General features: G+C 41.8%; 3 protein-coding genes across 5 annotated transcripts; 1 reads left to right on the top strand and 2 right to left on the bottom strand.

Annotated features, from left to right (window-relative positions):
• Nucleotides 1–358: 358 nt before the first annotated feature.
• FucTB (alpha-(1,3)-fucosyltransferase 10) lies at nucleotides 359–2,707 on the bottom strand. Its single transcript, XM_045752910.2, has one exon. It carries the CDS (start codon nucleotides 2,454–2,456, stop codon nucleotides 750–752), a length of 1,707 nt encoding a protein of 568 aa, XP_045608866.2. The 5' UTR covers nucleotides 2,457–2,707; the 3' UTR covers nucleotides 359–749.
• Nucleotides 2,708–2,907: 200 nt separating this feature from the next.
• On the top strand, nucleotides 2,908–18,265 carry Tango14 (transport and golgi organization 14). Of its 3 annotated transcripts, none has more exons than XR_011230803.1 (3): nucleotides 2,908–3,135; nucleotides 11,436–16,049; nucleotides 16,116–18,265. XR_011230803.1 is itself a non-coding variant. In XM_045752923.2 (2 exons), the coding sequence occupies exon 2, from the start codon at nucleotides 11,441–11,443 to the stop codon at nucleotides 12,215–12,217; it is 777 nt and encodes a 258-aa protein (XP_045608879.1). In that variant the 5' UTR covers nucleotides 2,908–3,135; nucleotides 11,436–11,440; the 3' UTR covers nucleotides 12,218–18,265. The 3 variants fall into 3 exon arrangements, 1 of the variants encoding a protein (XP_045608879.1); XR_011230801.1 differs by having other exon boundaries at nucleotides 11,436–16,219; nucleotides 16,288–18,265; XM_045752923.2 differs by having other exon boundaries at nucleotides 11,436–18,265.
• A 1,498-nt stretch (nucleotides 18,266–19,763) lies between these two features.
• On the bottom strand, nucleotides 19,764–25,728 carry LOC123766813 (perilipin-4-like). The gene is made up of 3 exons (XM_069305090.1): nucleotides 25,666–25,728; nucleotides 24,086–24,225; nucleotides 19,764–20,502 (listed from the first exon to the last, which is right to left on the bottom strand). Exons 1-3 carry the CDS (start codon nucleotides 25,726–25,728, stop codon nucleotides 19,764–19,766), a joined length of 942 nt encoding a protein of 313 aa, XP_069161191.1.
• Nucleotides 25,729–25,976: the final 248 nt, after the last annotated feature.

Genomic DNA, 25,976 nt, shown 5'->3' with positions numbered 1-25,976 from the left:
TCGGCTACCTAACCTAACCTAACATATAAAGATAGGTTTGGTTAGGTTAGGTAGGGTTGGTTAGGTTCGGTCATATATCTACGTTAATTTTAACTCCAATGAAAAAAAATTGACCTCATACATAATGAAATGGGTAGCTTTATCATTTCATAAGAAAAACGTTAGAGAAAATATATTAATTCAGGAAAACTTGGCTTATTAGGCAAACCGGGCCTTGCATAGTAGGCTGAGAAGTGCGTTCTGGCTACTAGGTACGACATATATATATATATATATATATATATATATATATATATATATATATATTATATATATATATATATATATATATATATATATATATATATATATATATATATATATATATATATACATAGCAAACTATACATTCCTTTTGTCATACAGTCGATATAGATATATATATAAACACATATAAAAATATATAAATATACGTATGTATTTTATCAATAATTTCAACTTTTTTTATTCATTAATTTATCCTAAAAGATCAAATAAGTATAAGATTTAAAATAAGCCTAACACACGTGGTATGCCAGTTATGCAGTATACAAAACTATAATTTATACTCAGTGGACACAACGAACATTGACAACTTTGAGGCCACTTAATTAACATTTTGAAATTGTAACAATTAGTAATCATTAATTTCCAGCTATTTATAACCCAGACATCCATATAATTTATACTTTCAGCTAAACAAATTTATAGGAAGGATTTTGAGCTTCACATTACAGCTCCAGATGGTCTGGTGGAAAATGGACAAAAAACCCATCTTTCTGCAACTCATCAATCACATTCTGGTAAAACACATCCGGAAAGAACTTTTTATTAGTTTTAACAAGTCGACTCAGTACCTTGGCTTCCACCCGGGCTTTGTGCCATTGCTCTACCCAGAAACTCTTTGGATTAGGCTTCCCCGTTAGGACATTTGGTGGTTCAGGACAGCCATAATGATTCAAGGAAGCCATGACTTCACCTCCCGTATGTTCAGCTTTAGAGCGTCTGGAGAGGACGCTATCGCAGACGAAACACTCGAAGTGTTCAATAAAGTTCCCCTTGTCGAAGTCATTGTTGATTCCCCACTTTCTATGAGCCATGGCACGAACGAGGTTCAAATTATCGACTTTTTGTTTCAATTTGTGCTTCAGGTGAGATTCGTACAAAGTCTCATTTTCCATCAACTTGTAGAGGTACCAGGCCAATTGTTGCGGGGATTCAAACTCGGTTACCGGAATTACTGATCTGGGATTGGGCTCCCAGTCCTTCACAGAGGGAGACCCCCAGTACACTGGGACAGATCCCAGAGTGAGAGGGCGCCATAGCTTCTCAGTAATGTAATCATCACACGCGGCGTTTTCAATGGCCAGAGTAAACTTATATTTGGCCACAATGGCGCGAAAGTCAACATGATCAAAGGTATCAGCAGGATCATGCAGATGCGGTGGGAGGTCGCGGTTGTGGAGGCAGGAACCATACGAGTCGATCTTGATGTATTTCGACAGCTGCTGCACGTAGGCGTCTCGCTCTGAAGGCGTGTCGCAGTCAGACTGGACGTACACGACCGGAGCCAGGTCCTCCTCCGCCATAAGTTGGGTCTTGACGGAGGTGACGACGAATTCCGACCCCGAGGTGAGGGATTCCATTGACTCTAAATGCTGGAGAGTGAGGGGGAAATCTGATTCCCTCCGGAATGTGGCAGTGAGGTTGAAGAGCTCTAATACCTGCTGATGGTCAAAAAGAGGCTGATTTTTGGGAGATTCCTCGTGGAGGAGACCCCACCACTGGTGCGGAGACCGCCGGGGTAAGGGCAGATCCTCCACGCTGAAGTCGCTGCCGTAGAAGAGCACAGCTTCCGTACGGGGATGGTGTAGATAAGCCCCGCGGTCCTCGGTGAAGAAACAGCTCCCCAAGTGACAGGTGCGCGACTGACCTGATCCAACCCCGGTGAAAGGTGTCCACCAGAGGACGGTGCTCTCACCCTTATCCTCAGGAGGGGTACCATCATCCGTAACAGAGGGACCAGCATCCGTAGCAGGGGTATCAGCATCTTTAGAAGAGAGATCAGCATACATAGGATCAGCATCATTAGTAGAGACAACAATATCTCTAGAAATGCTACTTGCAACGGCCCTGACAGTGATATCTGCGGTATCGCTAGCAGAGGTTCTAGCAGCATCTCCAGCAGTGGGATCGGAATACCTGGGAGGGTGTGAGAGACTAGCATCCCTAGACGCGGGAGGGAGGGCAGCATCCCTAGACGCGGGAGGGAGGGGCGGGAGATCAGTAACCCCAGGAAGGGGAGGTCCTCCCCCATCATCCCAAGAGCCATGGTGGCTCCCACGGGCCTCCTTCCACCCCATGCTCGCCATAACCACGACTTGGGCCGTGAAGACGACCCACCGGAGCTCCATGGCCGCTAAATAACTGAAATACATGAGCTTTCACCGGTAAATAAGGCGGCAGACGCCTCACGTGACGGCCGTCAGCTGACGTAACTCACACCGCCTCTAATAAATCCATTATTTCCTCCATTCTTCATGGAGTTGTGGAGACGAGCGGGTATGTCTAAGGCAGCTGAGGGCCTCTCTTGCCGCAGGAACACTTTTCGACGACGATAATCCCGGAAAAACACGCCCAGGAGGAAATATAATGATCACAGGCAGCCGGATACGTGGACCAATCACGTGACATCATCACACCGCGTTCGTGTCCAAATTAACACCAAATTCCGACTTGAATTCGCATCAAACACCCACTTTACGCGACATGAAACACCTATTAAATATTTATACTTTCGTTTTAAATATTAAATCGCTCTAAATGACCTTCAAAATGCGAAAAAAATGATATTTCTGTTAATGTTTCGGCGACGTGGAAGGGCAGCGACGTGTGGATTGTTTACACGGCGTCTCCCGCCAGCCTGGACGCGTCTCTCGGTCAGATTTCCGTCATAAAGACGACTTTGCCGACGACGAGGACGATGATGGAGGCGTTGTGAGAGCCACGTCGGCCTCCCCGGCAGCCAAGACCCGTGAGGAGACGAGTGTTGAGGTGACCTGGGCACCAGAGAGCGGCGGCTCCTCCTGCCTCAGCCTTCACCGTCCCAGCTGACGGGTTAGTGTGAGTGTGTCCTGGTGGGGGGAGTGTGAGTGTGTCCTGGTGGGGGAGTGTGAGTGTGTCCTGGTGGGGGGAGTGTGAGTGTGTCCTGGTGGGGGGAGTGTGAGTGTGTCCTGGTGGGGGAGTGTGAGTGTGTCCTGGTTGGGGGAGTGTGAGTGTGTCCTGGTTGGGGGAGTGTGAGTGTGTCCTGGTTGGGGGAGTGTGAGTGTGTCCTGGTTGGGGGAGTGTGAGTGTGTCCTGGTTGAAGGAGTTTGAGTGTGTCCTGGTTGGGGGAGTGTGTGTGTGTCCTGGTTGGGGGAGTGTGTGTGTGTCCTGGTTGGGGGTGTGTGTGTGTCCTGGTTGGGGGAGTGAGTGTGTCCTCGTTGAGGGAGTATGAGTGTGTCCTGGTGGGGGAGTGTGAGTGTGTCCTGGTGGGGGGGGAGTGTGAGTGTGTCCTGGTGGGGGGAGTGTGAGTGTGTCCTAGTTGGGGGAGTGTGAGTGTGTCCTGGTTGGGGGAGTGTGAGAGTGTCCTGGTTGGGGGAGTGTGAGAGTGTCCTGGTTGGGGGAGTGTGAGAGTGTCCTGGTTGGGGGAGTGTGAGTGTGTCCTGGTGGGGGGAGTGTGAGTGTGTCCTGGTTGGGGGAGTGTGAGTGTGTCCTGGTTGGGGGAGTGTGAGAGTGTCCTGGTTGGGGGAGTGTGAGAGTGTCCTGGTTGGGGGAGTGTGAGAGTGTCCTGGTTGGGGGAGTGTGAGAGTGTCCTGGTTGGGGGAGTGTGAGAGTGTCCTGGTTGGGGGAGTGTGAGAGTGTCCTGGTTGGGGGAGTGTGAGAGTGTCCTGGTTGGGGGAGTGTGAGAGTGTCCTGGTTGGGGGAGTGTGAGAGTGTCCTGGTTGGGGGAGTGTGAGAGTGTCCTGGTTGGGGGAGTGTGAGAGTGTCCTGGTTGGGGGAGTGTGAGAGTGTCCTGGTTGGGGGAGTGTGAGAGTGTCCTGGTTGGGGGAGTGTGAGAGTGTCCTGGTTGGGGGAGTGTGAGAGTGTCCTGGTTGGGGGAGTGTGAGAGTGTCCTGGTTGGGGGAGTGTGAGAGTGTCCTGGTTGGGGGAGTGTGAGAGTGTCCTGGTTGGGGGAGTGTGAGAGTGTCCTGGTTGGGGGAGTGTGAGAGTGTCCTGGTTGGGGGAGTGTGAGAGTGTCCTGGTTGGGGGAGTGTGAGAGTGTCCTGGTTGGGGGAGTGTGAGAGTGTCCTGGTTGGGGGAGTGTGAGAGTGTCCTGGTTGGGGGAGTGTGAGAGTGTCCTGGTTGGGGGAGTGTGAGAGTGTCCTGGTTGGGGGAGTGTGAGAGTGTCCTGGTTGGGGGAGTGTGAGAGTGTCCTGGTTGGGGGAGTGTGAGAGTGTCCTGGTTGGGGGAGTGTGAGTGTGTCCTGGTTGGGGGAGTGTGAGTGTGTCCTGATAGGGGAGTGTGAGTGTGTCCTGATAGGGGAGTGTGAGTGTGTGTACTCGCCTATTTGTGCTTGTGGGGGTTGATCTCTGGCTCTTTGGTCCCGCCTCTCAACTGTCAATCAACTGGTGTACAGGTTCCTGAGCCTATTGGGCTCTATCATATCTACATTATAAACTGTGTATGGAGTCAGCCTCCACCACATCACTGCCTAATGCATTCCATTTGTCAACCACTCTGACACTAAAAAAGTTCTTTGTGGGTATCCTGGTGGGGGAGCGTTGTGTGTGTATGTGTGTGTGACCAGATTTTGGAGGTTACACTACGGTGTAATTGCAAGGTTATTATTCATTAAAATCTTGGCTCATTCAACTGTGCCACCTGTGTTAAAAAATACACAGGTTGTCATGAAAAGAAACTCATGTTGAGTGTTACAGAATTGATGTGTCAAAGGACAGACAAATAAGTTTGTCCAGCCTGCCTTCCAGCTAGCCATTCTGACCTGGACAGTCAGTCAGTTTGGCTGAGTTTTGACTGAGCCCCAGTCAGCCAGACACCAACAGTCAAATCACTCAGTCAGACACCATGACTTTCTCTGGCATATAATTAACCAGGGGTAAAGTTACCCATCTCCAGATGCTTAAGACAGTTATAGATAAATCTGATGGACTTTTAGCAAATATATTGGGTTTATTAGAAAATTTATTCTTTTATCAAAAGATATGTTCTTTAAAAGTGACACAAGAATTAATGCTGTACTTGCAATACACACAGAGATATTAACAAAAACTGGCTTTTGGGAATTTGTCATAAAACTTAAGTTCCCAGATTTATTACTGCAGGAACTCCAGTCTGGTCTACAATTGCAAAATATGTTGCTCATTTGTAAGAGAATTTAATCATTCTAACCATGTATACTGTGGTCTACTCCCATTATTTGCCTACTGTTAGGATAACATACCTGGTTCCCTGATGTTTGGAAACGTGCAACAGGTATCACGGTGTTTGGCGACGTGTGTCTCAGGAACAGGTGTGGGGTATAGTCTGATATTACGGGACATGGTATCTGGGTGTCGGTATTCATTATTGATGTTTTACATCAATAATGAATTCCGGTGGTTTTCCAGCTATTGTGATTTCTGTGTGTAATGTTTCACATTATTTGGTGACATTTACTTAGCTTTCCGTGCATCTACAGAGAGAGGTTACCTTGAGAGACACTGCAACCCGTTCTCGCAAATTTAATAAGTCAATATTGACTTATTAAATATGTGCATAGGTGACATACTTAACATAATAGTTTCCCTTGAAAAGCTTCATAGAAAACACCGACCTTACCTAACCTACTTAGTATGTTAAGATAAGCATCTTATTGCTTCGTAATTACAATTATTACCTAACCTATACCTATAATAGGTTAAGTAACAATTGTAATTACGAAGCTATAAGATGCTTATTTTAACATACTAAGTAGGTTAGGTAAGGTCGGTGTTTTCTATGAAGCTTTTCAAGGGAAACTATTATGTTAAGTATGTCACCTATGCACGCAACTAATAAGTCAATATTGACTTATTAAATTTGCGAGAACGGGTTGGACACTGGACACTGGTTTTGGGTGACCCGTATCTTGGGAACCACTGACTTTTGGTCTGGTATTAATATGAAAGGTAGCACGCTATGCTTGGTACGTGGTGGTAACATTTTCAGTTGATTTGGATATGAATCATTATAGTAATCGGGTTTTGGTGTCTGAAAACCATGTACCGTTCATGGGGTCTAATTTTCTGACCAGTCTCCGGACACCTTTATTTGCAATACAATAATGTATTTTTAGTTTTTTTACTGTAGTATCATTTAGCAGTTTAAGGATCATCCTCATGAAAACAAGAAATCAAATTATATAAAATATAATTTCTTAAGTTTTACCAGAAACAAATAGCTAATATTTTTACAAGATCTCTGCACCGAATTGTGGAGATATTGATGGTATAATATTTATTCTAATAGGGTTCAATAATATTCCTTTCGTGGTTTCATTATGATTCTAGACCATACTTCGTTCCTGCCATTTTTCTGGTTTCGTTCCATACATTGCTCTATGGGCTGGACGGTAGAGTGACGGTCTCGCTTCATGCAGGTCAGCGTTCAGTACCCAACCGTCCAAGTGGTTGGGCACCATTCCTTTTTCCCCCGTCCCATCCCAAATCCTTCTCCTGACCCTTTCCAAGGGCTATGTAGTTGAAATGGCTTGGCACTTTTCCCTGATAATTCCCTCCCTCTATACACGTGTCCAAGCAGTGTAGTTATTTTAGGTGCTGGTGTTGGCCAACCATTCAGTCAAGGGCAACTTTACCCAAGCTGTTAGAAGTGTAATGGGCTCAGAGAGAACACTGCAAGCATGATAATGGGAATAGTGTTCCCCGATAATGGGAACACTGCAAGCTCTCATTTAGTTTCCATTATCGGAGACAGGAGGCTTGTACCTAGGCCTATCACAGTCCCCTCTAGGCTAACTAATGACCTTCCCCAGAATGCAAACCATAACGGTGGCCTAATTTCTGGGTACCTATTCCCCCCACAACCAGAGTGCAACTCTATAGTCTCCTGAGACTGATGAATGTCTACTACTATTCACTGCCAGGTGAACAGAGTCATCAGGGAACAGAAAACTTGTCTAATTCTTTTTCTCCTTCCCGGGGGATTGAACTGGGATCTTTCGGTTGCGAGCCGAGGATGTAGACAACTGTGCTCTCCTGTAGATTGTAAATAGTTTTAAAAATAATAAAATTAGGCTTTTAACAAAATCCAATATTGCATATAAGACAACAAGTGTCCTTGCACATGCTGTCCTCTTACTGAATGCACTACACTTTTTACACAATTGACCCCGGCATAAAAATTCCATTGATTTAGGGAAATCAGTAACACCTTAACGTGGCACTTCATGGGCCTGATGATTAACGGCTCTGATTGGTTAAGTGGATAGTACCCTAGGTTCTGATTCTTTGAGTCATCTTGAGGTTATCTTGAGATGATTTCGGGGGCTTTTTAGTGTCCCCGCGGCCCGGTCCTCGATCAGGCCTCCACCCCCAGTCCAGCGTGCTGTCTGCTCGGCCGACCGGCACCCAGTCAGGTGAAACCACTGCATTTTTTTTTTACAGTGGAAAAATAATGACACTGGGCTCCATGTCAACCCGTCCTCTCAACTAATGCCTCATTATGGTATGTTATGGTAACCTACATACGAAATGCAACCTATTATGAAAAGTAGCAGCTTACAAAATTCTCATGTATCAGTTGGTTGGATTAGTTGGGTTGTTTGGGTTCGTGCATTTCTGATTAGGTTAGGACATTGTATTTTGTGGCAAATTGAGAGACTGGGCCGCCCTAACATGTGCCCAGGTTTTCCTTCACTTCCCTGTTGTTCCCACGTGCTCTCTCAGTTGTTATAAAATGTGTAATTTGTTGTGGATTATTTTACCATAAATTATCAATGAAATTGCATGTATTTTCTGAATTTTATTTACTGCACTTGAAATTACTGGGTCCCTGAAATTTATCCTATTTCCTCATAGTTGCCTAATAAAATACTGCAGTCTGCTTTTGGAGAAAATGTCAAGGACTATATTTTTAAAAGCCGTTAGTATTGCTGTTAACCATGTGGCTGTATATTTGCACGTGACCTATTTTCCGGGGTTACCTTGCATTGTTCCCGGGATCAACGTCCCCGCGGTCCAGTCTTTGACCAGGCCTCCTTGGTGGTGGTCTGGTCAACCAGGCTGTTAGACGCAGCTGCTCATAATGTGACATTTGAATCACAGCCCCGTTGATCAAGTATCTTTTGAAGACTTTATAAGTTCTCCTTTTATACCACAAGGGATTGGTTAATTATGCCTCTTATGTGTATACCCAGGCTTTGCACCCTGGAGAGGCCACTCCAGACCGACAACCAGAGCACAACTCCTTAGTCTGGTATGACTGATGGATGCCTACTACTTGCATGTGTAGAGGAAGAGTGTTGAAAAAATTCTCTCGGCTAAAGATCCCATCAATTGAGTATGGTGAAGGGGGTTTAAAGTGTGACGTATGAAGGAAGATGTGGAGTGTGGCACCTGAAACATCTGTATCGCCAGTCAGCCAACCATGATACTCCCGTACGAATACACAAAGCTGCTAAAGCCTATTGGATTATATGAAGAAGCTCCTATTTATATCCATCCAAACTTCTTCACATACGTGTTTAATCTAATATCAATAGGACTATGACTCATCAGACTATAAATCGACTGCATCTAAGAGCTTTGTTGACCATGCTGCCTATGGGGACCTGATCTCCATAATTCAATAACACTGTTTCCAAACCAATTATTTACCCAGGTCTTTTCTGTATTTAACCCTTAAATACAGGCCTCACTGTAAATGGGGGGGGGGGGGGATATAAGCTGGGTCTGGGCAAAAAAATATTCATATGTGAAAATTCATAAAACTGTTAAACAAATCTCCAACTTACTGGCTTCAGTTTCGTGAAAGTTTCATCCCAATCCCAATATTTTCATCCCAATATTTTCATAAATGGATTTTAGAAGATTTTTTTTTTTTTAAAGGAGGTTTGGTTGATAAGGAGAACGGCTCCTATTAACTGGAACTGATGGATAATGCAGTAATAAGGAGATGCAAGCACCTGTCTGACGCACAAAGAAGAATAGTAGTTAGAAGTGACCACAAAGTGGATGTGCAGCTGGTGCCTTTATAGCATTGCTGAGTTATACATAACACAAATAATAATAATAATGATTACGTATGTTATTATGCTCCATTTTGTTACATATATCATAAAAATAGATGGGCCACTGTTAATCTTACTTTCACCAATGTCCAAAAAATATTTTTGGGGGGAGGGGAGGTTACCTTACCTTGAGGTGCTTCCGGGGCTTAGCGTCCCCGCGGCCCGGTCGTCGACCAGGCCTCCTGGTTGCTGGACTGATCAACCAGGCTGTTGGACGCGGCTGCTCGCAGCCTGACGTATGAGTCACAGCCTGGTTGATTAGGTATCCTTCAAAGGTGCTTTGGGGAAGATTTTATTTTATTTTATTTTTGTCGTCTTTGTTTATTATTTCATTTTGTTGTAACCTCTACATCCTGGAGAGCCATAATCATCCCTAACTATGTGAAGATAGAAAAAAAAGTAACAATGGCAGAATTTGGGACTGAATTTTTTTGGTTGATTTTTTTTTCACAGATTTCAAACTCTATTTTCTTAGTCTCTTTAGGATGTTTTGATGATTAGGACTTTATCACTTGTATAAAGTATACATCTCTGTTCCCTAAATCATTATAATTATCACTTGTATAAAGTATACATCTCTGTTCCCTAAATCATTATAATTATCACTTGTATAAAGTATACATCTCTGTTCCCTAAATCATTATAATTATCACTTGTATAAAGTATACATCTCTGTTCCCTAAATCATTATAATTATCCCCATATTTTGTTTTTTTCGGGAGGATTATTTTTTCATGACTTCATTTTAACATATATTGACCAACAACTTTCACATATTCAAGTATGAATACCAAACAATGTTTATTAAAACATACAAGTAAATTAATGAATTAGAACTACCTTATTCATTGTCGATAACGTCGACTACATTTATCTCTGAAACTAGAGTTTCAAGTTTGAGTCGGTTAAAAAAAATTAAGTTTCTTACCCATTGTCACCATTTTTACATATAGTGTGCACAGCTGTCTGTTCTACAATCCTATTAGAATAGATTTTTCATAAACCCCAAACATTTGGAGTTACAAATTTTGATGTCTAAATTTGGCGTATATTTCAAATTCCACATTGACAATTTTTTTTTTTACAGTAAACTAAACTAAAAACCTCTAGTCTAAATCTTTGAAAATGAAGATCATATGCTATTCTGAGATCATAATAACATCAAATGAACAATTTGATATCTTGAGATGATTATCTTGAGATGATTTCGGGGCTTTAGTGTCCCCGCGGCCCGGTCTTCGACCAGGCCTCCACCCCCAGGAAGCAGCCCGTGACAGCTGACTAACACCCAGGTACCTATTTACTGCTAGGTAACAGGGGCATAGGGTGAAAGAAACTCTGCCCAATGTTTCTCGCCGGCGCCTGGGATCGAACCCAGGACCACAGGATCACAAATCCCGCGTGCTGTCCGCTCGGCCGACCGGCTCCACATATGGGGAGCCGGTTGGCTGAGCGGACAGCACGCGGGACTTGTGATCCTGTGGTCCTGGGTTCGATCCCAGGCGCCGGCGAGAAACAATGGGCAGAGTTTCTTTCACCCTATGCCCCTGTTACCTAGCAGTAAAATAGGTACCTGGGTGTTAGTCAGCTGTCACGGGCTGCTTCCTGGGGGTGGAGGCCTGGTCGAGGACCGGGCCGCGGGGACACTTAAAAGCCCCGAAATCATCTCAAGATAACCTCAAGATAACCTCAAGAATTGGTGATATTTTATATTTTTGCTGCCGATTTGAAAATCTGAAACTTTCAATATTCAATTTTATTATTTTTTTATTTTTTTTTATTTTTCAAGTTATGTTTGTGATGAGTTAGACAAAGTTGCAGGATTTGCTAGTAGATTATGCACAAAAAATCGGAAAGCGTTTGAGCAAGTTTGAGAAATTGAACTCGTGGTACCGTCAGGTCCAGTCGTATATGCATGCCATGTGCAATTTAAGGGTTAAACTTGTACAATTTATATCATTGACACCTCAGAGTCTCTAGTCCTTGGTACTACTTTACCCCTCAGCCCCCTAGTCATTATAACCCTGTAGTCCTCATAAGCCTCAGAGAACAGATCTGAAACATTGTAACTCAAATATATATATGGTAATAATTTTTTTTCTTTTTGCAGAGGAAATGGACGTGGTACTTCCAGTGTTTCAGCTGCTGTATTTTGTGGCTCACTTCCTGGTCAGCCTGGCCCTCTCTGTGATCGACACCTTTCATGACCTTCATCGTCTGTTGCTGCGTCTCTGCTCCTTCTTGGCCCCAACTCTCATTCCTGCATGTCGTCTGCAGGCAGACGCCGCTCAGCTCAAGAAGGTACCGCAACACCTTGGTCTGATATTAGTTGCGCATCAGACACACCAAATATCCCAGTTGTCGACTGTCATCTCCTGGGCCGTCGCGTATGGTGTTCGCTTCGTGTCGCTATATGATGCTCATGGCATTTTGAAACGCAACAAGCCAGTGATCTTGAAGGCTCTTGAGGAAAGTAACTCTGACATTATGTATAATGTTCTCTCTTATGACCAGGACTGCAAGCCGGAGAAAGACACGGTGGCTGGCAAGTGTGTCAAGACGGACACCACAACTGTACATCAAGAGGTAACAGTCAATCTTTTGAGTCAGGAAGACAGCAGAGGAAACTTGGCGAGTGTAGCCAAAAGGTTGTCAAAAACGGGTTGCAAGATAACTGCATCAACAATAGAGTCACACTTGGTGACGAACGGTCAACCCGACCCAGACGTCGTTATCACTGTAGGAGAAACATTTGCCACTTTTGCTTTCCTTCCATGGCAGATTAGACTTGCTGAATTTTTTGTCACATCCTCTTTAAGTAGGTTTGAATATAGTGATTTCCAAACTATCCTGAAAAAATACTCTAGATGTGAACAAAGATTAGGGAAGTAGAAGTTTGGTTTGCAAATATTATGTAGTGTACTTAAGAAGTCAACTCAGGTCATCTTAGACACGTAACCACAGTATATGCGACCTTCCATGTCAGTAGACCACTCACATATGTTTGTGTTTTTAAGTATGTTGATCGAGAGTTAATGATGGTCGATTCATTCGATCTCACTGTAGTTGCAGTTGTGCAGCAACGAAAAGTAGTCGTCTAATATTTTCCTGCTCATACGTCATCATTCCATCCTGTGTATTTAGGTTACTGGTGCATAGTTTCTAATGGCTGTACGAACTGACACGCCAAACGAAAATAATTTGTCTGGTTGTCGTAGCCACGATCAGTATCTAACGACAATTCAAGAATTGTAGTTCTCTCTCTATAGCATTAAATTTTGTAGCAAGTTCCTGTTAACAGGATGTGAATCTTACTTAAAGTCAAAGATTGCCCCACTAACACTTGCTGCAGCTTATCAGTCTGTGATCAAACTATTCGAGTCTTCCCCCCCTGACTAATGGGACGCAACATGCATCTCTGTGGACAAAATAAAGATATAAAGAATGCGGTTACATAAACCACACATTATATTTTTGCATTTGGCTGTAGTTGCAGTTTGCTCTGCAAATTTGACCGTGTTGTAGGGTGTGTAGGGGTTAAGTTGCGGTCTACTCTGTGAGATGACCGTGTTGTAGGGTGTAGAGGTTAGGTTGCAGTCCACTCTGTGAGTTGACCGTGTTGTAGGGTGTGTAGTGGATAAGTTGCAGTCCACACTGCAAGTTGACCAAGTTGTAGGGTGTGTAGGGGTTTAAAAAAAAAAGTGATAGTCTCTCATCAATAACAATTCAAAATTATGTTACAAGAAGGTGTGGCGGAAATGCGGGATAAATCTACAGCCACAAAGTGACGTTATCTGTAGCCCCTAAGTACATTTGGTATGCCCAAAATGGTATATTTATTTTGCTATGTGTGTGTGTGTGTACAATATGAAAAAGACAGATAAGACGAACCATTTGGCATCATCAACTGGGATTTTGACTAGAAAGCATGAATTTTTGTATGCTTTTTAAGGTGTGAGAGGTTCTTCTGTATGTGCCGTTGCCATCAGTATTCTCAAGGGAACAAAGAAATAAATGGTTTTGAAAATTTGCACGCTAAATTTCTTTCCGAGTTTAAACTCCACATTTTTGCCGAAGTTTGCACAATATTCATTCGGCAGAGATAAATATTTGTTTTTTGTTTTTATTGCTCTGATGATAATTTTGTGCTTGTATACTTTTCAGTATGAAGTAATTAAGTCTGAAAGCTCAGCAAGTTCATTGTTGATCTATTAATTCCTCCATCATTACCCTACTACCTCACTCGCTCTAGAAACTCCAGTTTTGAGCAGTCATGGTGGGTAAGCCTCTTGCTGCCCCATCAGGCGCACCCCTCGGCCTCCTTGCTTGCCCCATCAAATGCACCCCTCGGCCTCCTTGCTGCCCCATCAAACGCACCCCTCGACCTCCTTACTTGCCCCATCAAACGCGCCCCTCGGCCTCCTTGCTTGCCCCATCAAGCGCACCCCTCGGCCTCATTGCTGCCCCATCAAACGCACCCCTCGACCTCCTTGCTTGCCCCATCAAACGCGCCCCTCGGCCTCTTTGCTTGCCCCATCAAGCGCACCCCTCGGCCTCCTTGCTTGCCCCATCAAATGCACCCCTCGGCCTCCTTGCTGCCCCATCAAACGCACCCCTCGACCTCCTTGCTTGCCCCATCAAACGCGCCCCTCGGCCTCCTTGCTTGCCCCATCAAGCGTGTCCCTCGGCCTCCTTGCTGCCCCCATCAAACTCGCCCCCTTGGCTCTCTTGGCTGTGGACACGGTGGTCAACTCCACCAGATACACGCTCACCATTTTTCTTATTTGTTTATATACAAAGAAGGTACAGTATCTGATTTATGATTTTCCCACTGTGTTTTGTGGCATAGGGCTCTTCCCTCCCCACAGCTCATCTTAAGCCATATCCTACCAGTTTTCCCAGAACATGATCTGCTAATCAATTTACACCTAGGTCCCTAATTGCAGTTGGATGATGAAGGGAACAGTTTATGGATCGGTGGTGAGCCATTACTCCCGGTGTTGGGTTTGAGCTCCTGTGTCATACTTTATTCAAAAGTAGAACAATGAAACACCTAACTTCATCATCATATAGTATCCAGCCTTGTGCTACTAGCTCAGCCAGTGTTGTACTCTGGAAATGCAACATCATCTCTCTAATTTATTTTATCGCCAATTTATTCTCGCATAGTAATTGCAGTCCCCGTGGTGCAGTGGTAAAACACTGGCTCGGCGCTTCATGAGCGCATTGGCCTGGGTTGGCATCCTGGCCGGAGAAGATTTATTGGGTGCCAATCCTTTACTGTACACCCAGCAGTGTATGGGTACCTGGTTGTTACACGATTTGGCGAGTCGTTTACCGTGGAAAATTAGGGTTAATGACCTGCCCGAAAAGCAACGCGTGTTAGTGGCTTTACAAGAATGTAAGAACTCTTGTACAGTATATATAAATGTGAATTCAAATTCTACTATCTTTACATTTATTTTTTATTAAATTTTAATTATTTCACCTAGTTTTAATTTCACAGCACATTCTAGTTTTAACTTGAGAATCTGCCCAGAATGCTGTACGTGTTAGTGGCTTTGCAACAATGTGCCACTTAATCGCCAACATGTACTTTCTCAACCCATTGTACCTTCTTATATATATATAGGTAAATAAGGGATGATTGGGCATCGATCCTTAATTATTTGTTCTTCTGAAAGATATTTAATTTCTTGTATGAGGTTTATCTGCCAGCTTCTCTTGCATTGGAATGAGGTGCCACAGGCACAGTTGGAAAACGCTGTACGAATATCAACGTCTCGTGGCTCTTTAACCTTCTTTCACCAAGTAGGAGAACTTTTTTAGGAAGAAAATCAAGCTTATTTTTTTCCAGTAGGCATTTGGACACATACCAGCTAGATGTGCTGTCTCAGCTGGAGTATATTGGAAAATGTGGGCCTCCCTACAGGCTGTTGATGGAGCAAGTTATTACCATACAAGCTTGTCCCCAGCGATCACAAGCTGGACTTGTGATCCTGTGGTCCTGGGTTCGATCCCAGGCACCGGCGAGAAACAATGGGCAGAGTTTCTTTCACCCTATGCCCCTGTTACCTAGCAGTAAAATAGGTACTTGGGTGTTAGTCAGCTGTCACGGGCTGCTTCCTGGGGGTGGAGGCCTGGTCGAGGACCGGGCCGCGGGGACACTAAAGCCCCGAAATCATCTCAAGATAACCTCAAGATGCTGGGCTTTGAAAGTATAACAAAGTATAAAGTATAACAATTATGAAGGCAAATCACAGGTAAAGACTCTTGTAGGAGTTGTTGCAACGAGGCATCTAGAATTGTATTATTACTTTCCTTTACATTTAAAATGTAATTGTGTTTATTATTTATTTAAAATATTTAGTAGTAGTTTTAAAATCATTTGTTGTTTAATACACTCTCGATGGGTTTGTGGCTGTAAACTAATTATATTTGTGCATGCGAGACCAATAACCAATTATTTATAATATTATGATTATTTTATTGGAAAACAATTAAGTGCTGATTATACAGCACTCTTCATATCCATAATTATAAGTAAATTTTTGCACTTTACAAGATAATTTGCTTACAAGTGTCTTGCTGGTGCACACTTGTAAGACTGGTGCAGGTACTCTCAACGATACACTGTAGAAGACTGGTGTAGGTACTCTCAACAATACACTGTAGAAGACTGGTGTAGGTACTCTCAATGATACACTGTAGAAGACTGGTGTAGGTACTCCAATACACTGTACTTGACTTGTGTAGGTACTCAATGATACACTGTAGAAGACTGGTGGAGGTACTCTCAACAATACACTGTAGAAGACTGGTGTAGGTACTCAACAATACACTGTAGAAGACTGGTATAGGTACTCAACGATACACTGTAGAAGACTGGTGTAGGTACTCAACGATACACTGTAGAAGACTGGTGTAGGTACTCAACGATACACTGTAGAAGACTGGTGTAGGTACTTCAATACACTGTACTTGACTCATGTAGGTACTCAACGATATACTGTACAAGACTTATGTAGGTACTCTCCACCTTACACTGTACAAGATGTGTGTGCACTTTTTCACTTTTTGCATAATACTGTGCTGTGCTTGCACAAATATAAAATGTTGCGTGCATATGTCTGCAGAAGTGGATATTCCTCAACACAGGCTGTAACTTACTATAAGGAAGTAGACGAGGCTAAATTGTATTACTATCAAAGACAGGTATTTAATTTAATTACGTTACTAATGTGCTCAGGCCAAGTGGGTGACGTGTCTTTTGTATAAGTTTTGGTTTATGATAATTGAATGATTACCTTGTTTAATTGTTTTTATTAAGAAGCATTGATAAGAGGCGTATGGAGACCAATAGTTTAGAATCATATTGGGGGTTCCAGGATACAGATGTGTGTTTTATATGTTGAAGCGTATTGTAATAAGACAGGCTTATACAGTGAGGTAGCAGGCTTATACAGTGAGGTAGCAGGCTTATACAGTGAGGTTGCTGTTAATTGTCATGAGTGTGTTCTGTGATGACAGATTAATTTGGACGAGGGTAGCTGATATGTAGAATAAATAGCCTTGTTTCACACATTTATTGTATATTTTGTCATGTAATGTTTAGTACATTTATACATTTGTTGCCTCTCGTCTCTTTATAATATTAACCTGACAATGACTGACCACCTGAGCATGGTATGCTGCTATTAATTGTTTGTTTGTTTGCAGCTAAACAAAATTTTACTATTAATTGATTGAATTTCTAATTGAATTTTTTTTTATATTTCCTCTTTGATGTACAACTTTGATATATACACTGTACATTGTTTTTGGTCGTGTAAAAGTAATGTCTTACAGACAATAGATACCCAATTCTTATGCAGTGTTCCTTCAATTTATTTCTTAGTTTATCCTTAATATATTTAATCCTTCACGGGATAAACTTTCAAAGACTATTTCGAGAACACTCATAATTGTATGTGATGAGTAAATTGCATAAGTGTGTAGATACAGTATATGTGACAAGGATATTAAATCGTACAAGTCTTGTCAGTTTGGGTGTGTAAAAGTTAGAGAGAGACGCAGACAGGGCAAGTCATTCCTTTAAGTTGATTTATGAAACGAGTATGTTGTGTGTTGAATTGCTATGGTCACTAATGATAGGTTACAGTACAGTGCCGTCTCGTGTTACACATCTCACTGGTCACTATTGATAGAATATACAATGATTTAAATATACATATACAATACACTGTATAGTATATACATTATACAGTGTATAATGTTAATGAATGCCTCAATGGTCCTAATAGAATACAATACAATACAGTTCTTAATCGTGTTAACAAACACTTCATTGTCCTGTGCAATTTTTGCATAATCTGTTCTCATTGTCAACATGTGTTAAGTTTTATGTTACTGGAAAGGTTTTTGTTAATAATGTTATATGATTTATCATTTTTTGTACATTATAGTATTGCAGTTATTTTTAATGATTCCAAGTATTTCATTAGAAAAGATGTTGTCTAAATAACACACACAAATCACAATAGTGTGATGCATCAAATGAACAGATCCACAAGGGCCGTGATGAGGGTTCGAACCTACGTCGGAGAGGATCCCAGACGCGCCTTAATCGACTGTGTCATGACACGGTAAAAGAATTGCAACCGGGAGTTCCTCTGCCTTCACAGGGATCCTCCAGTCTCTCCGAGACTGGAGGGACTGTCTCCAAAACTCTGGTTTGTGTGTCGGAGAGACTGCAGGATCCACGTGAGGGCAGATGAACTGGTTGCAATTCTTTTACCGTGTCGTGGTGCAGTTCACTAAGGCGCGTCTGGGATCCTCTCGGACGTAGGTTCGAACCCTCATTACGGCCCTTGTGGATTTGTTCATGCTGTCTTAAATATTTGTTAAAAAGAAAATAAAATATTTAAAGAAACTTGTAAATTAACTTTTTTTCAATAAATCCACCATAATTTGTTTACGTAGTAGCACAAGTATGTAAAAAAAAAAAAAAAGACGTATTGACCAAGTTGTAAATTGTCAAGTGGTATAATCACATGTGTCTGTCTGTCTGTCAGTGAGTGTTACTAAGAGCTTGTTCCTGCGGTGTTGGTTCCTGGGATCACTGTGCCTGCGGCCCGGACTATGATCAGGTCTGGTCAACCAGGCTGTTACTCACCATCACCCCCACTAAGTCCTCCCTTCTCCCCGACCCCCTAAGCTCTCCCTCCTCTTCTGCCCCCCCCCCCCCCAGCCCTCCCTTAACCCCCTCCCCCATGACTCCCCTGCCTACCAGATTCTCCTAGCCCGCCTCACATCCCAGATCCTGCAGGTCCCCCTTCCCAGACCCTCCCTGTTTAGACAAACTGAATGAATGGTTCAACCCGAGTATATGTGAGGCAATGAAACTAGGCGGTGGAAACAGGAGGCCAAATGCAAGATACCAAATAAGAGATGAAGTCCTTCATGAATTGGACAGAGAAAGATCTAGGAGATGACGTCACACTAAACCTGTCTCCTTAAGCCCATGTCAAAAGAATAACATCGGCGGCGTATGCGAGGCTGGCTAACATCAGAACTGCCTTCAGGAACCTGTGTAAGGAATCATTCAGAACCTTTTATACCACATATGTAAGACCAATCCTGGAGTATGAATCCCCAGCATGGAGCCCGTACCTTGTCAAGCTCAAGTCGAAGCTGGAAAAAGTTCAGAGGTATGCTATTAGGCTACTACAGAACTAAGAGGCATGAGTTACGAGGAAAGGCTGCGTGAAATGCATCTTACGACACTAGAAGACGAGAGTAAGTGGAGACATGATCACTACTTACAAAATTCTCAGAGGACTTGACAGGGTGGTACGCGAACAAGGGAACACAGGTGGAGACTAGAGTACCCAAATGAACCACAGGGACGTTAGAAAGAAATTTTTCAGTGTCAGAGTAGTTAACAGATGGGATGCATTAGGCAGTGATGTGGTGGAGGCTGACTCCATACACAGTTTTAAGTGTAGATATGATAAGAGCCCAATAGGCTCAGGAACCTGTACACCTGTTGATTGACAGAGGCGGGACCAAAGAGCCAGAGCTCGACCCCCGCAAGCACAACTAGGGGAGTACACAGCTGGTCGCAGTCTGACATAAGAATCACAACTTGATTGATCAAATATCCAATGGAGGTGTTTATGTAAGAGCAGCTGCTGGCTTGGGGAAGGGGCCCACGCCGTCTCCGTCCCGGTTTATATAACCTCGGGTCAATGCGCGCGCAGCTTGGGGCGGTTTAAGTCAGCTTCCAGACATACGTTTTCTTCCACTCAGAAAACCCACCGTTTTTGGGAAACAGTGTTCTTTTTTTGGACACTGTGAGCGGTCAACTGATTATGTCGCATATATTTAGTCTTGAAAAGTTTCAGCATAACCACTACACATGTGCTCTTAAATATTGTTATTTTGCACTTCCTGCTGTGTCTCCTAGTCTCGTTGTGTTCTTTCCTGCTGTGTCTCCTAGTCTCGTTGTGTTCTTTCCTGCTGTGTCTCCTAGTCTCGTTGTGTTCTTTCCTGCTGTGTCTCCTAGTCTCGTTGTGTTCTTTCCTGCTGTGTCTCCTAGTCTCGTTGTGTTCTTTCCTGCTGTGTCTCCAAGTCTCGTTGTGTTCTTTCCTGCTGTGTCTCCTAGTCTCGTTGTCTTCTTTCCTGCTGTGTCTCCTAGTCTCGTTGTGTTCTTTCCTGCTGTGTCTCCTAGTCTCGTTGTGTTCTCTCCTGCTGTGTCTCCTAGTCTCGTTGTGTTCTTTCCTGCTGTGTCTCCTAGTCTCGTTGTGTTCTTTCCTGCTGTGTCTCCTAGTCTCGTTGTGTTCTTTCCTGCTGTGTCTCCTAGTCTCGTTGTGTTCTTTCCTGCTGTGTCTCCTAGTCTCGTTGTGTTCTTTCCTGCTGTGTCTCCTAGTCTCATTGTGTTCTTTCCTGCTGTGTCTCCTAGTCTCGTTGTCTTCTTTCCTGCTGTGTCTCCTAGTCTCGTTGTGTTCTTTCCTGCTGTGTCTCCTAGTCTCGTTGTGTTCTTTCCTGCTGTGTCTCCTAGTCTCGTTGTGTTCTTTCCTGCTGTGTCTCCTAGTCTCGTTGTGTTCTTTCCTGCTGTGTCTCCTAGTCTCGTTGTGTTCTTTCCTGCTGTGTCTCCTAGTCTCGTTGTGTTCTTTCTATGTGCAGATTTTAAGAACTCTAATATTTCCCGAGTATAAGTTATTATCTCGTTTGTTTTCTAGATAATACAGATATGAAAATATGAAACTGCCTCAATAATTTAAATGTTTTATCGAGTGGATTTGGCCATCATACATACAGATTCGAAAACCGCCATTGAAACCTTGCAACAAGAACACGTATGTGATAACATACATCTGATCACAAATGTCATATCATTCGTGCAAACACTCAAACGATAAGGCCGACGGGTACTTATCAACTGGGTGTCAAGTCATGTGGGAATAATAGGAATATTTAGGGAATAATAAATATTCCCTAAAAAAACGTTACCTAACCTTACCTAGAACAAACTATACATAAACCTATAATATATAGTTGTATTAACTTATATGTCGGAAAAGCCCACTTCATATTAGCGTACAAAAGGGCGATGAGTCACAATAACGGGGCTGAAGTATGGTGACCAGACCACACAATAGAAGGTGAAGGGACGACGACGTTTCGGTCCGTCCTGGACCATTCTCAAGTCGATGAGAATGATCCAGGACGGACCGAAACGTCGTCGTCCCTTCACCTTCTAGTGTGTGGTCTGTCAACAGTGTACAAAAGATCCATTCTGCCAATAGGCTACGAGATGTATGAGCCAACTTCCTATTATATTAATTAACGAAACGCTTTGCGTAATAGTGGCTTTAGGCATTGTATGTACTAGCTCTATCTATAAAGCCAACAAACTTTGTAAAATCTCTTTATGTATGTACCTTTACCTAAATAAAAATTATTATTATTATTAATTGTTTTTTTGTTGATGGTCAGTGTGGCGAGAGCTGGTGGCAGGTGTGGACGCAGGTAACAGTGTTGTCTTGTGGTATGAACTGGACGTCCCTCGCTGTCTCTCACAGAAGGAGTTAACTAAGTAGAAATTCTGTTATCATTTTATTAATTCTGCTAGAATTTACCTACTTACAATTATCTGTTAGATTAAGGACCTGCCCGAAACGCTGCGCGTACTAGTGGCTTTACAAGATTGTAAATGCTATGCTATGTATTCTCACAAACTCAATGTACCTTCTTGTATATATATATCATGCCCAAAACGCTTTGCGTAATAGTGGCTTTAGGCATTGTATGTACTAGCTCTACCTATAAGTCAACCATTCTTTGTAAAAATTTATTGTATGTATGTACCTTACCTAAATAAACATTTTATTTTATTTATTTTTATAACAAATAAATAAATAAATATGTTTATTCAGGTAAGGTACATACAAGTGATGTTACATTAATGGATTGATATATAGATAGAGCTAGTACATACAATGCCTAAAGCCACTATTACGCGATGCGTTTCGGGCAAAGCATTTTTATAAATAAATTTTTATAAATAAATAAATAAATAAATTAATGAATACAACAGACAGGGGGACGTAGAATCTTCACAAGGTAAGGATATTCTCAGTATTGATGATTATCAGGTGAGTACAGGATTAATTATATATATACCCGTATATTATTATTATATATAATATATATATGCGGAAAACCCACATTTGAAAGATAGAGAATGCTTAACACGTTTTCGGTTAATTCGCCTTCATCAGAGCAGAGTAGAATGAAAGCGATTCATTCTACTCTGCTCTGATGAAGGCGAATTAACCGAAAACGTGTTAAACATTCTCTATTTTTCAAATGTGATTTTTCCGCATACTTGGATCAGTGTTTTTGTGATCATTGTTGCATATAATATATATAATATAATATACATTATATATAATATATATTATGTAATATATATTATATATAATACATAATTATATATAATATAAAATAGGATTATGAAACAAAAATCATAAAACATGATTTTTTGAGAACAAAATTATTTTATTTTAATTGATTTTTGAGGTGATGGGCTAAATACCCAAATTAATTCAGAACTTGTTTTGTCGGGGACAGAAAGCCTGTAAATATATACACGTTAAGCTTATATAGAGTCTAAGCTCCAGCTTCACAAGGTGGGATCATCAGTCTCCAACCCCATAACAGTTCCTTCACTGGTACTCATTTTTGACGGGAGTCATCTCCCGTCACGCAGGGTGCAGTCGCGCCTCCACAAATCTCTAGTATCAGCTCTTGATACTGGTGATGGCTGAAAAGGGCCACCACTTACGGGCTATTCATGCCCGTGCCACCTCTTGGGTGACTTAATCTTCATCAATCGGTACTCGTTTCCGACTAGATGAACAAAGGCATGAAATTATGTAAAGGAACTATACTTATCATTTATTATTATAGGCAATTTGCGTTGCCTTCAAAAAAATATTCTATAATGAAAAATTATTTGAATGTTAATGCTGCTTTTTCAATAATTATTACAAATATATCTGTAAAATAACCAGAAAACAAAATTATATACAAATATTTTTGAGATTTTGAAGATAATTCAAATTCTTTTAAAATTTTAACTATAATTTCATATTATTGAATAAGTCTTAATTAAATTAAGATAATGTTTGAAAAAGAGATAATAAAAAATATTTATATTTTTGAGTATTTATTTTTAAAATGATGAGAAAGAATGACTGGGAGACTAACATATAGAAAGAATAGCCAGGATTTATTTTTTGTATTAATAAGCTTAGGTATACACAGCAAGTATATGGAAGATTACACAGTGTAGATAACAAACTAGCTATAAGTTCATCTAATAGTGGCTTTAGGCATTGTATGTACTAGCTCTATCTATAAAGCCAACAAACTTTGTAAAATCTCTTTATGTATGTACCTTTACCTAAATAAAAATTATTATTATTATTATTATAATATTCCCATCTTGCAGGCTGGTTAGTCATACATGGAATCAGGGGAGAAAATACCAGCCTCAACACAAAAAACAAATCAACTCTGACTAAACAACAACGTAATGATTTTCACACGAGGTAAACATTGAATCATAGCAGTATTATATTATAATTACTCTTACCAGTTTCTCACAAGACTCCTCGCAAACAATGTCTTTTCTTTTTTAACAAGCTTAGGTATACACAGCAACGAGCTGCTTCCCTATCCTGTATGAAGGACCACACAGTGTAGATCAAAACCCAGCTACAAGCTCATCCAACACCCTCACCTCACAGGACGGCCAGTCATACATGGTGTCAGGAGAGAACAAGAACTGTAAAACTGATCTATTAGCCTACACTAGCAAAATCTGGGAACAGCACAAGAATATCTTCCACTCGATTCATTGAATGTGCAAGTGAAGACTGCACCCATAATCCCACCTTCCCTGACGATTCCCTCCACACACCTAACCATACAGCTGAGTGGACAGCGCTTGGGATTCGTAGTCCTCAGGTTCCGGGTTCGATCCCCGGTGGATGCGGAAACAAATTGAGCAGAGTTTCTTTCACCCTTGATGTCCCTGTTCACCTAGCAATAGATAGGTACAGGGGATTAGACAGCGGCTACGGGCTGCTTCCTGGGGGTATGTAACAAAAAAGGAGGTCTCATCGAGAACCGGGCCGTGGGGAAGCTAAGCCCTGATATAATCTCAAGATAACCTCATTTTTCTTTTACATTTCGGTAAAAAGACAAGTTGATTCTTCCTTGGCTTTAGGAATGGCCTTTGTGGCATTATAAACTGGACTCCTGGTCAAGCACAGCTTCTTGAAGTTGAAAGAAAGTACCACAAGAGATGGAAGTACCACAGATGGAAGCTGGAAACACAAATGAGCCAAAGGAATGTAAGGAAATACTTGAAGGAGAAGAAGTTGTGGAAGCCACCTCCATCCACAACTTTATGGCCAGATTCGAAAACGAATTTGAACATTAGAATATAAGCCACAAGGCAACTGGTACAACAAGGATACCAGGCATGACATCACTCCCCCGTAACCATTGAGGTAAGCATGTAATGGCAGGCTTGAAAACTGTTTAATAAATGTAAACCAAGCCGCCATTACCCGAGGAAAGATGTTTAAGTTTCGCAGCGGTTCCTCCAGCTTTCAATGTTGCTGGTGTTTACTTCCTGAATGTCTTGTCCTCTCCGATACTCAGGTGAATCTGGCCGTACACTGAATGACAGACTAAAGAACACAAAGGTGTTTAGTCTGCAGTCAAAATCAAATCAAAATCAAAATTTTTATTCAGGTAATCGTACATCCATAGATGATGAGTTACTCTGCCCGAAACGCTGCGCGTGCTAGTGGCTTTACAAGACTGTAATTACCATATTTGTATCCTCACATTCCTTATGTACATTCTTGTATATGCATAAATAAATAAATAAATAAACTAACATAATGTTGGGTTTATAGATAGAGCTAGTACATGTGTAGCGAGTAGCCCAAGACGCTACACATACAATACCTAAAGCCACTAATACGCACAGCGTTTCGGCCAAATAACCTCAATGTCATGTTCTCTCATGTAAATAACCTGCAGTCATGTTAGAGACTCTAATCTTTGTACAGATTGGTCTTGTCACGTTAAGGACTCAGGTAATCATCCTTTAGTTGGCCTGTCTCTACTCGTCACAGACGCCGTCATGTCGAATAGGCTGTCATACACAACATCCCTAACATGGCCGGCTCTCATACACAATATAGCCGGCTCTTATATACATCATACCCAATACAGTATAAACGAAAGTGGATTGTGCACCAAACTTTACCTCTATAGTTCAACATGTCTTGTATTTCAGTCCGCCCTCAAACACCATCCGAGTATTAATTATTTATCAAAACATTATATTTATTGTTTATTCAAATAGTAATCTCATTTTTTAATAAATTAATTATGCAATATTAAAATATATATAATATTAAAACAAAAAATAAAAATTCTTTTAATTTTTTTGATATTTTATATATTAAAGTATAATTTTATAAAAAGTAAGAAATATTTTAGATAATTCCTTTGAACGCTGCACAAGAAAACATCAATGTTTTCGTAATAGAATAATTTTTAAAAGGTAATATTAAATTACCTACAATTCTTTATAATATTATATATTCACAGCATGTGCTGCTACTAGATTCTGTTTAAAGGATTACAGTGTAGATCAGAAACTAGCTAATATATACCAGCCTGCACTAGGTTTAAAAATGCTTATTCTAACTCATCCCAACTCTTGCACAGAAGCCCTCCAGAATTACCTTATTGAAGGTCAGCATTGTTCCAGATGGATAACTAACACTGGGAATGATCTCAAAATGCATTAGGCTTATAATTTGTACCAAGAGAAACAACAACGGCACTTTCCTGCACCGTGGGAGGTTACACCCTTTCCAGTTTTAATCCCTCCCTTTCCACCCAAGAAGCAAATTAGAGATCAGCCCAAGCTTCGTCTTGAGGCAAAGCTCAACGCCTTAAGCCATATTGATGCTCTGTCCACAGAGCATTCTCTCTCTCAAATCATATACACTGATGGTTCCCTACACCGCACCACGGGTGCAGCTGGAAGTGC

This window comes from Procambarus clarkii, chromosome 5, assembly GCF_040958095.1.
Source record: "Procambarus clarkii isolate CNS0578487 chromosome 5, FALCON_Pclarkii_2.0, whole genome shotgun sequence".
In the NCBI taxonomy this organism is placed as follows: Eukaryota; Metazoa; Arthropoda; class Malacostraca; order Decapoda; family Cambaridae; genus Procambarus; species Procambarus clarkii.
This window is presented reverse-complemented; position numbering and strand designations above follow the sequence as displayed.

Bases quoted from the DNA above. Each gene is read 5' to 3' on its own strand.
- FucTB (XM_045752910.2), bottom strand. From the start codon at position 2,456: ATGTATTTCAGTTATTTAGCGGCCATGGAGCTCCGGTGGGTCGTCTTC.
- Tango14 (XM_045752923.2), top strand. From the start codon at position 11,441: ATGGACGTGGTACTTCCAGTGTTTCAGCTGCTGTATTTTGTGGCTCAC.
- LOC123766813 (XM_069305090.1), bottom strand. From the start codon at position 25,728: ATGCATTTTGAGATCATTCCCAGTGTTAGTTATCCATCTGGAACAATG. The intron at 24,226-25,665 runs GTAATTCTGGAG...TTGTGTTTCCAG, and splicing joins CAATGCTGACCTTCAATAAG to CTTCCATCTGTGGTACTTCC. The intron at 20,503-24,085 runs GTAAAAGAAAAA...ATCTGCACATAG, and splicing joins ACTTGTCTTTTTACCGAAAT to AAAGAACACAACGAGACTAG.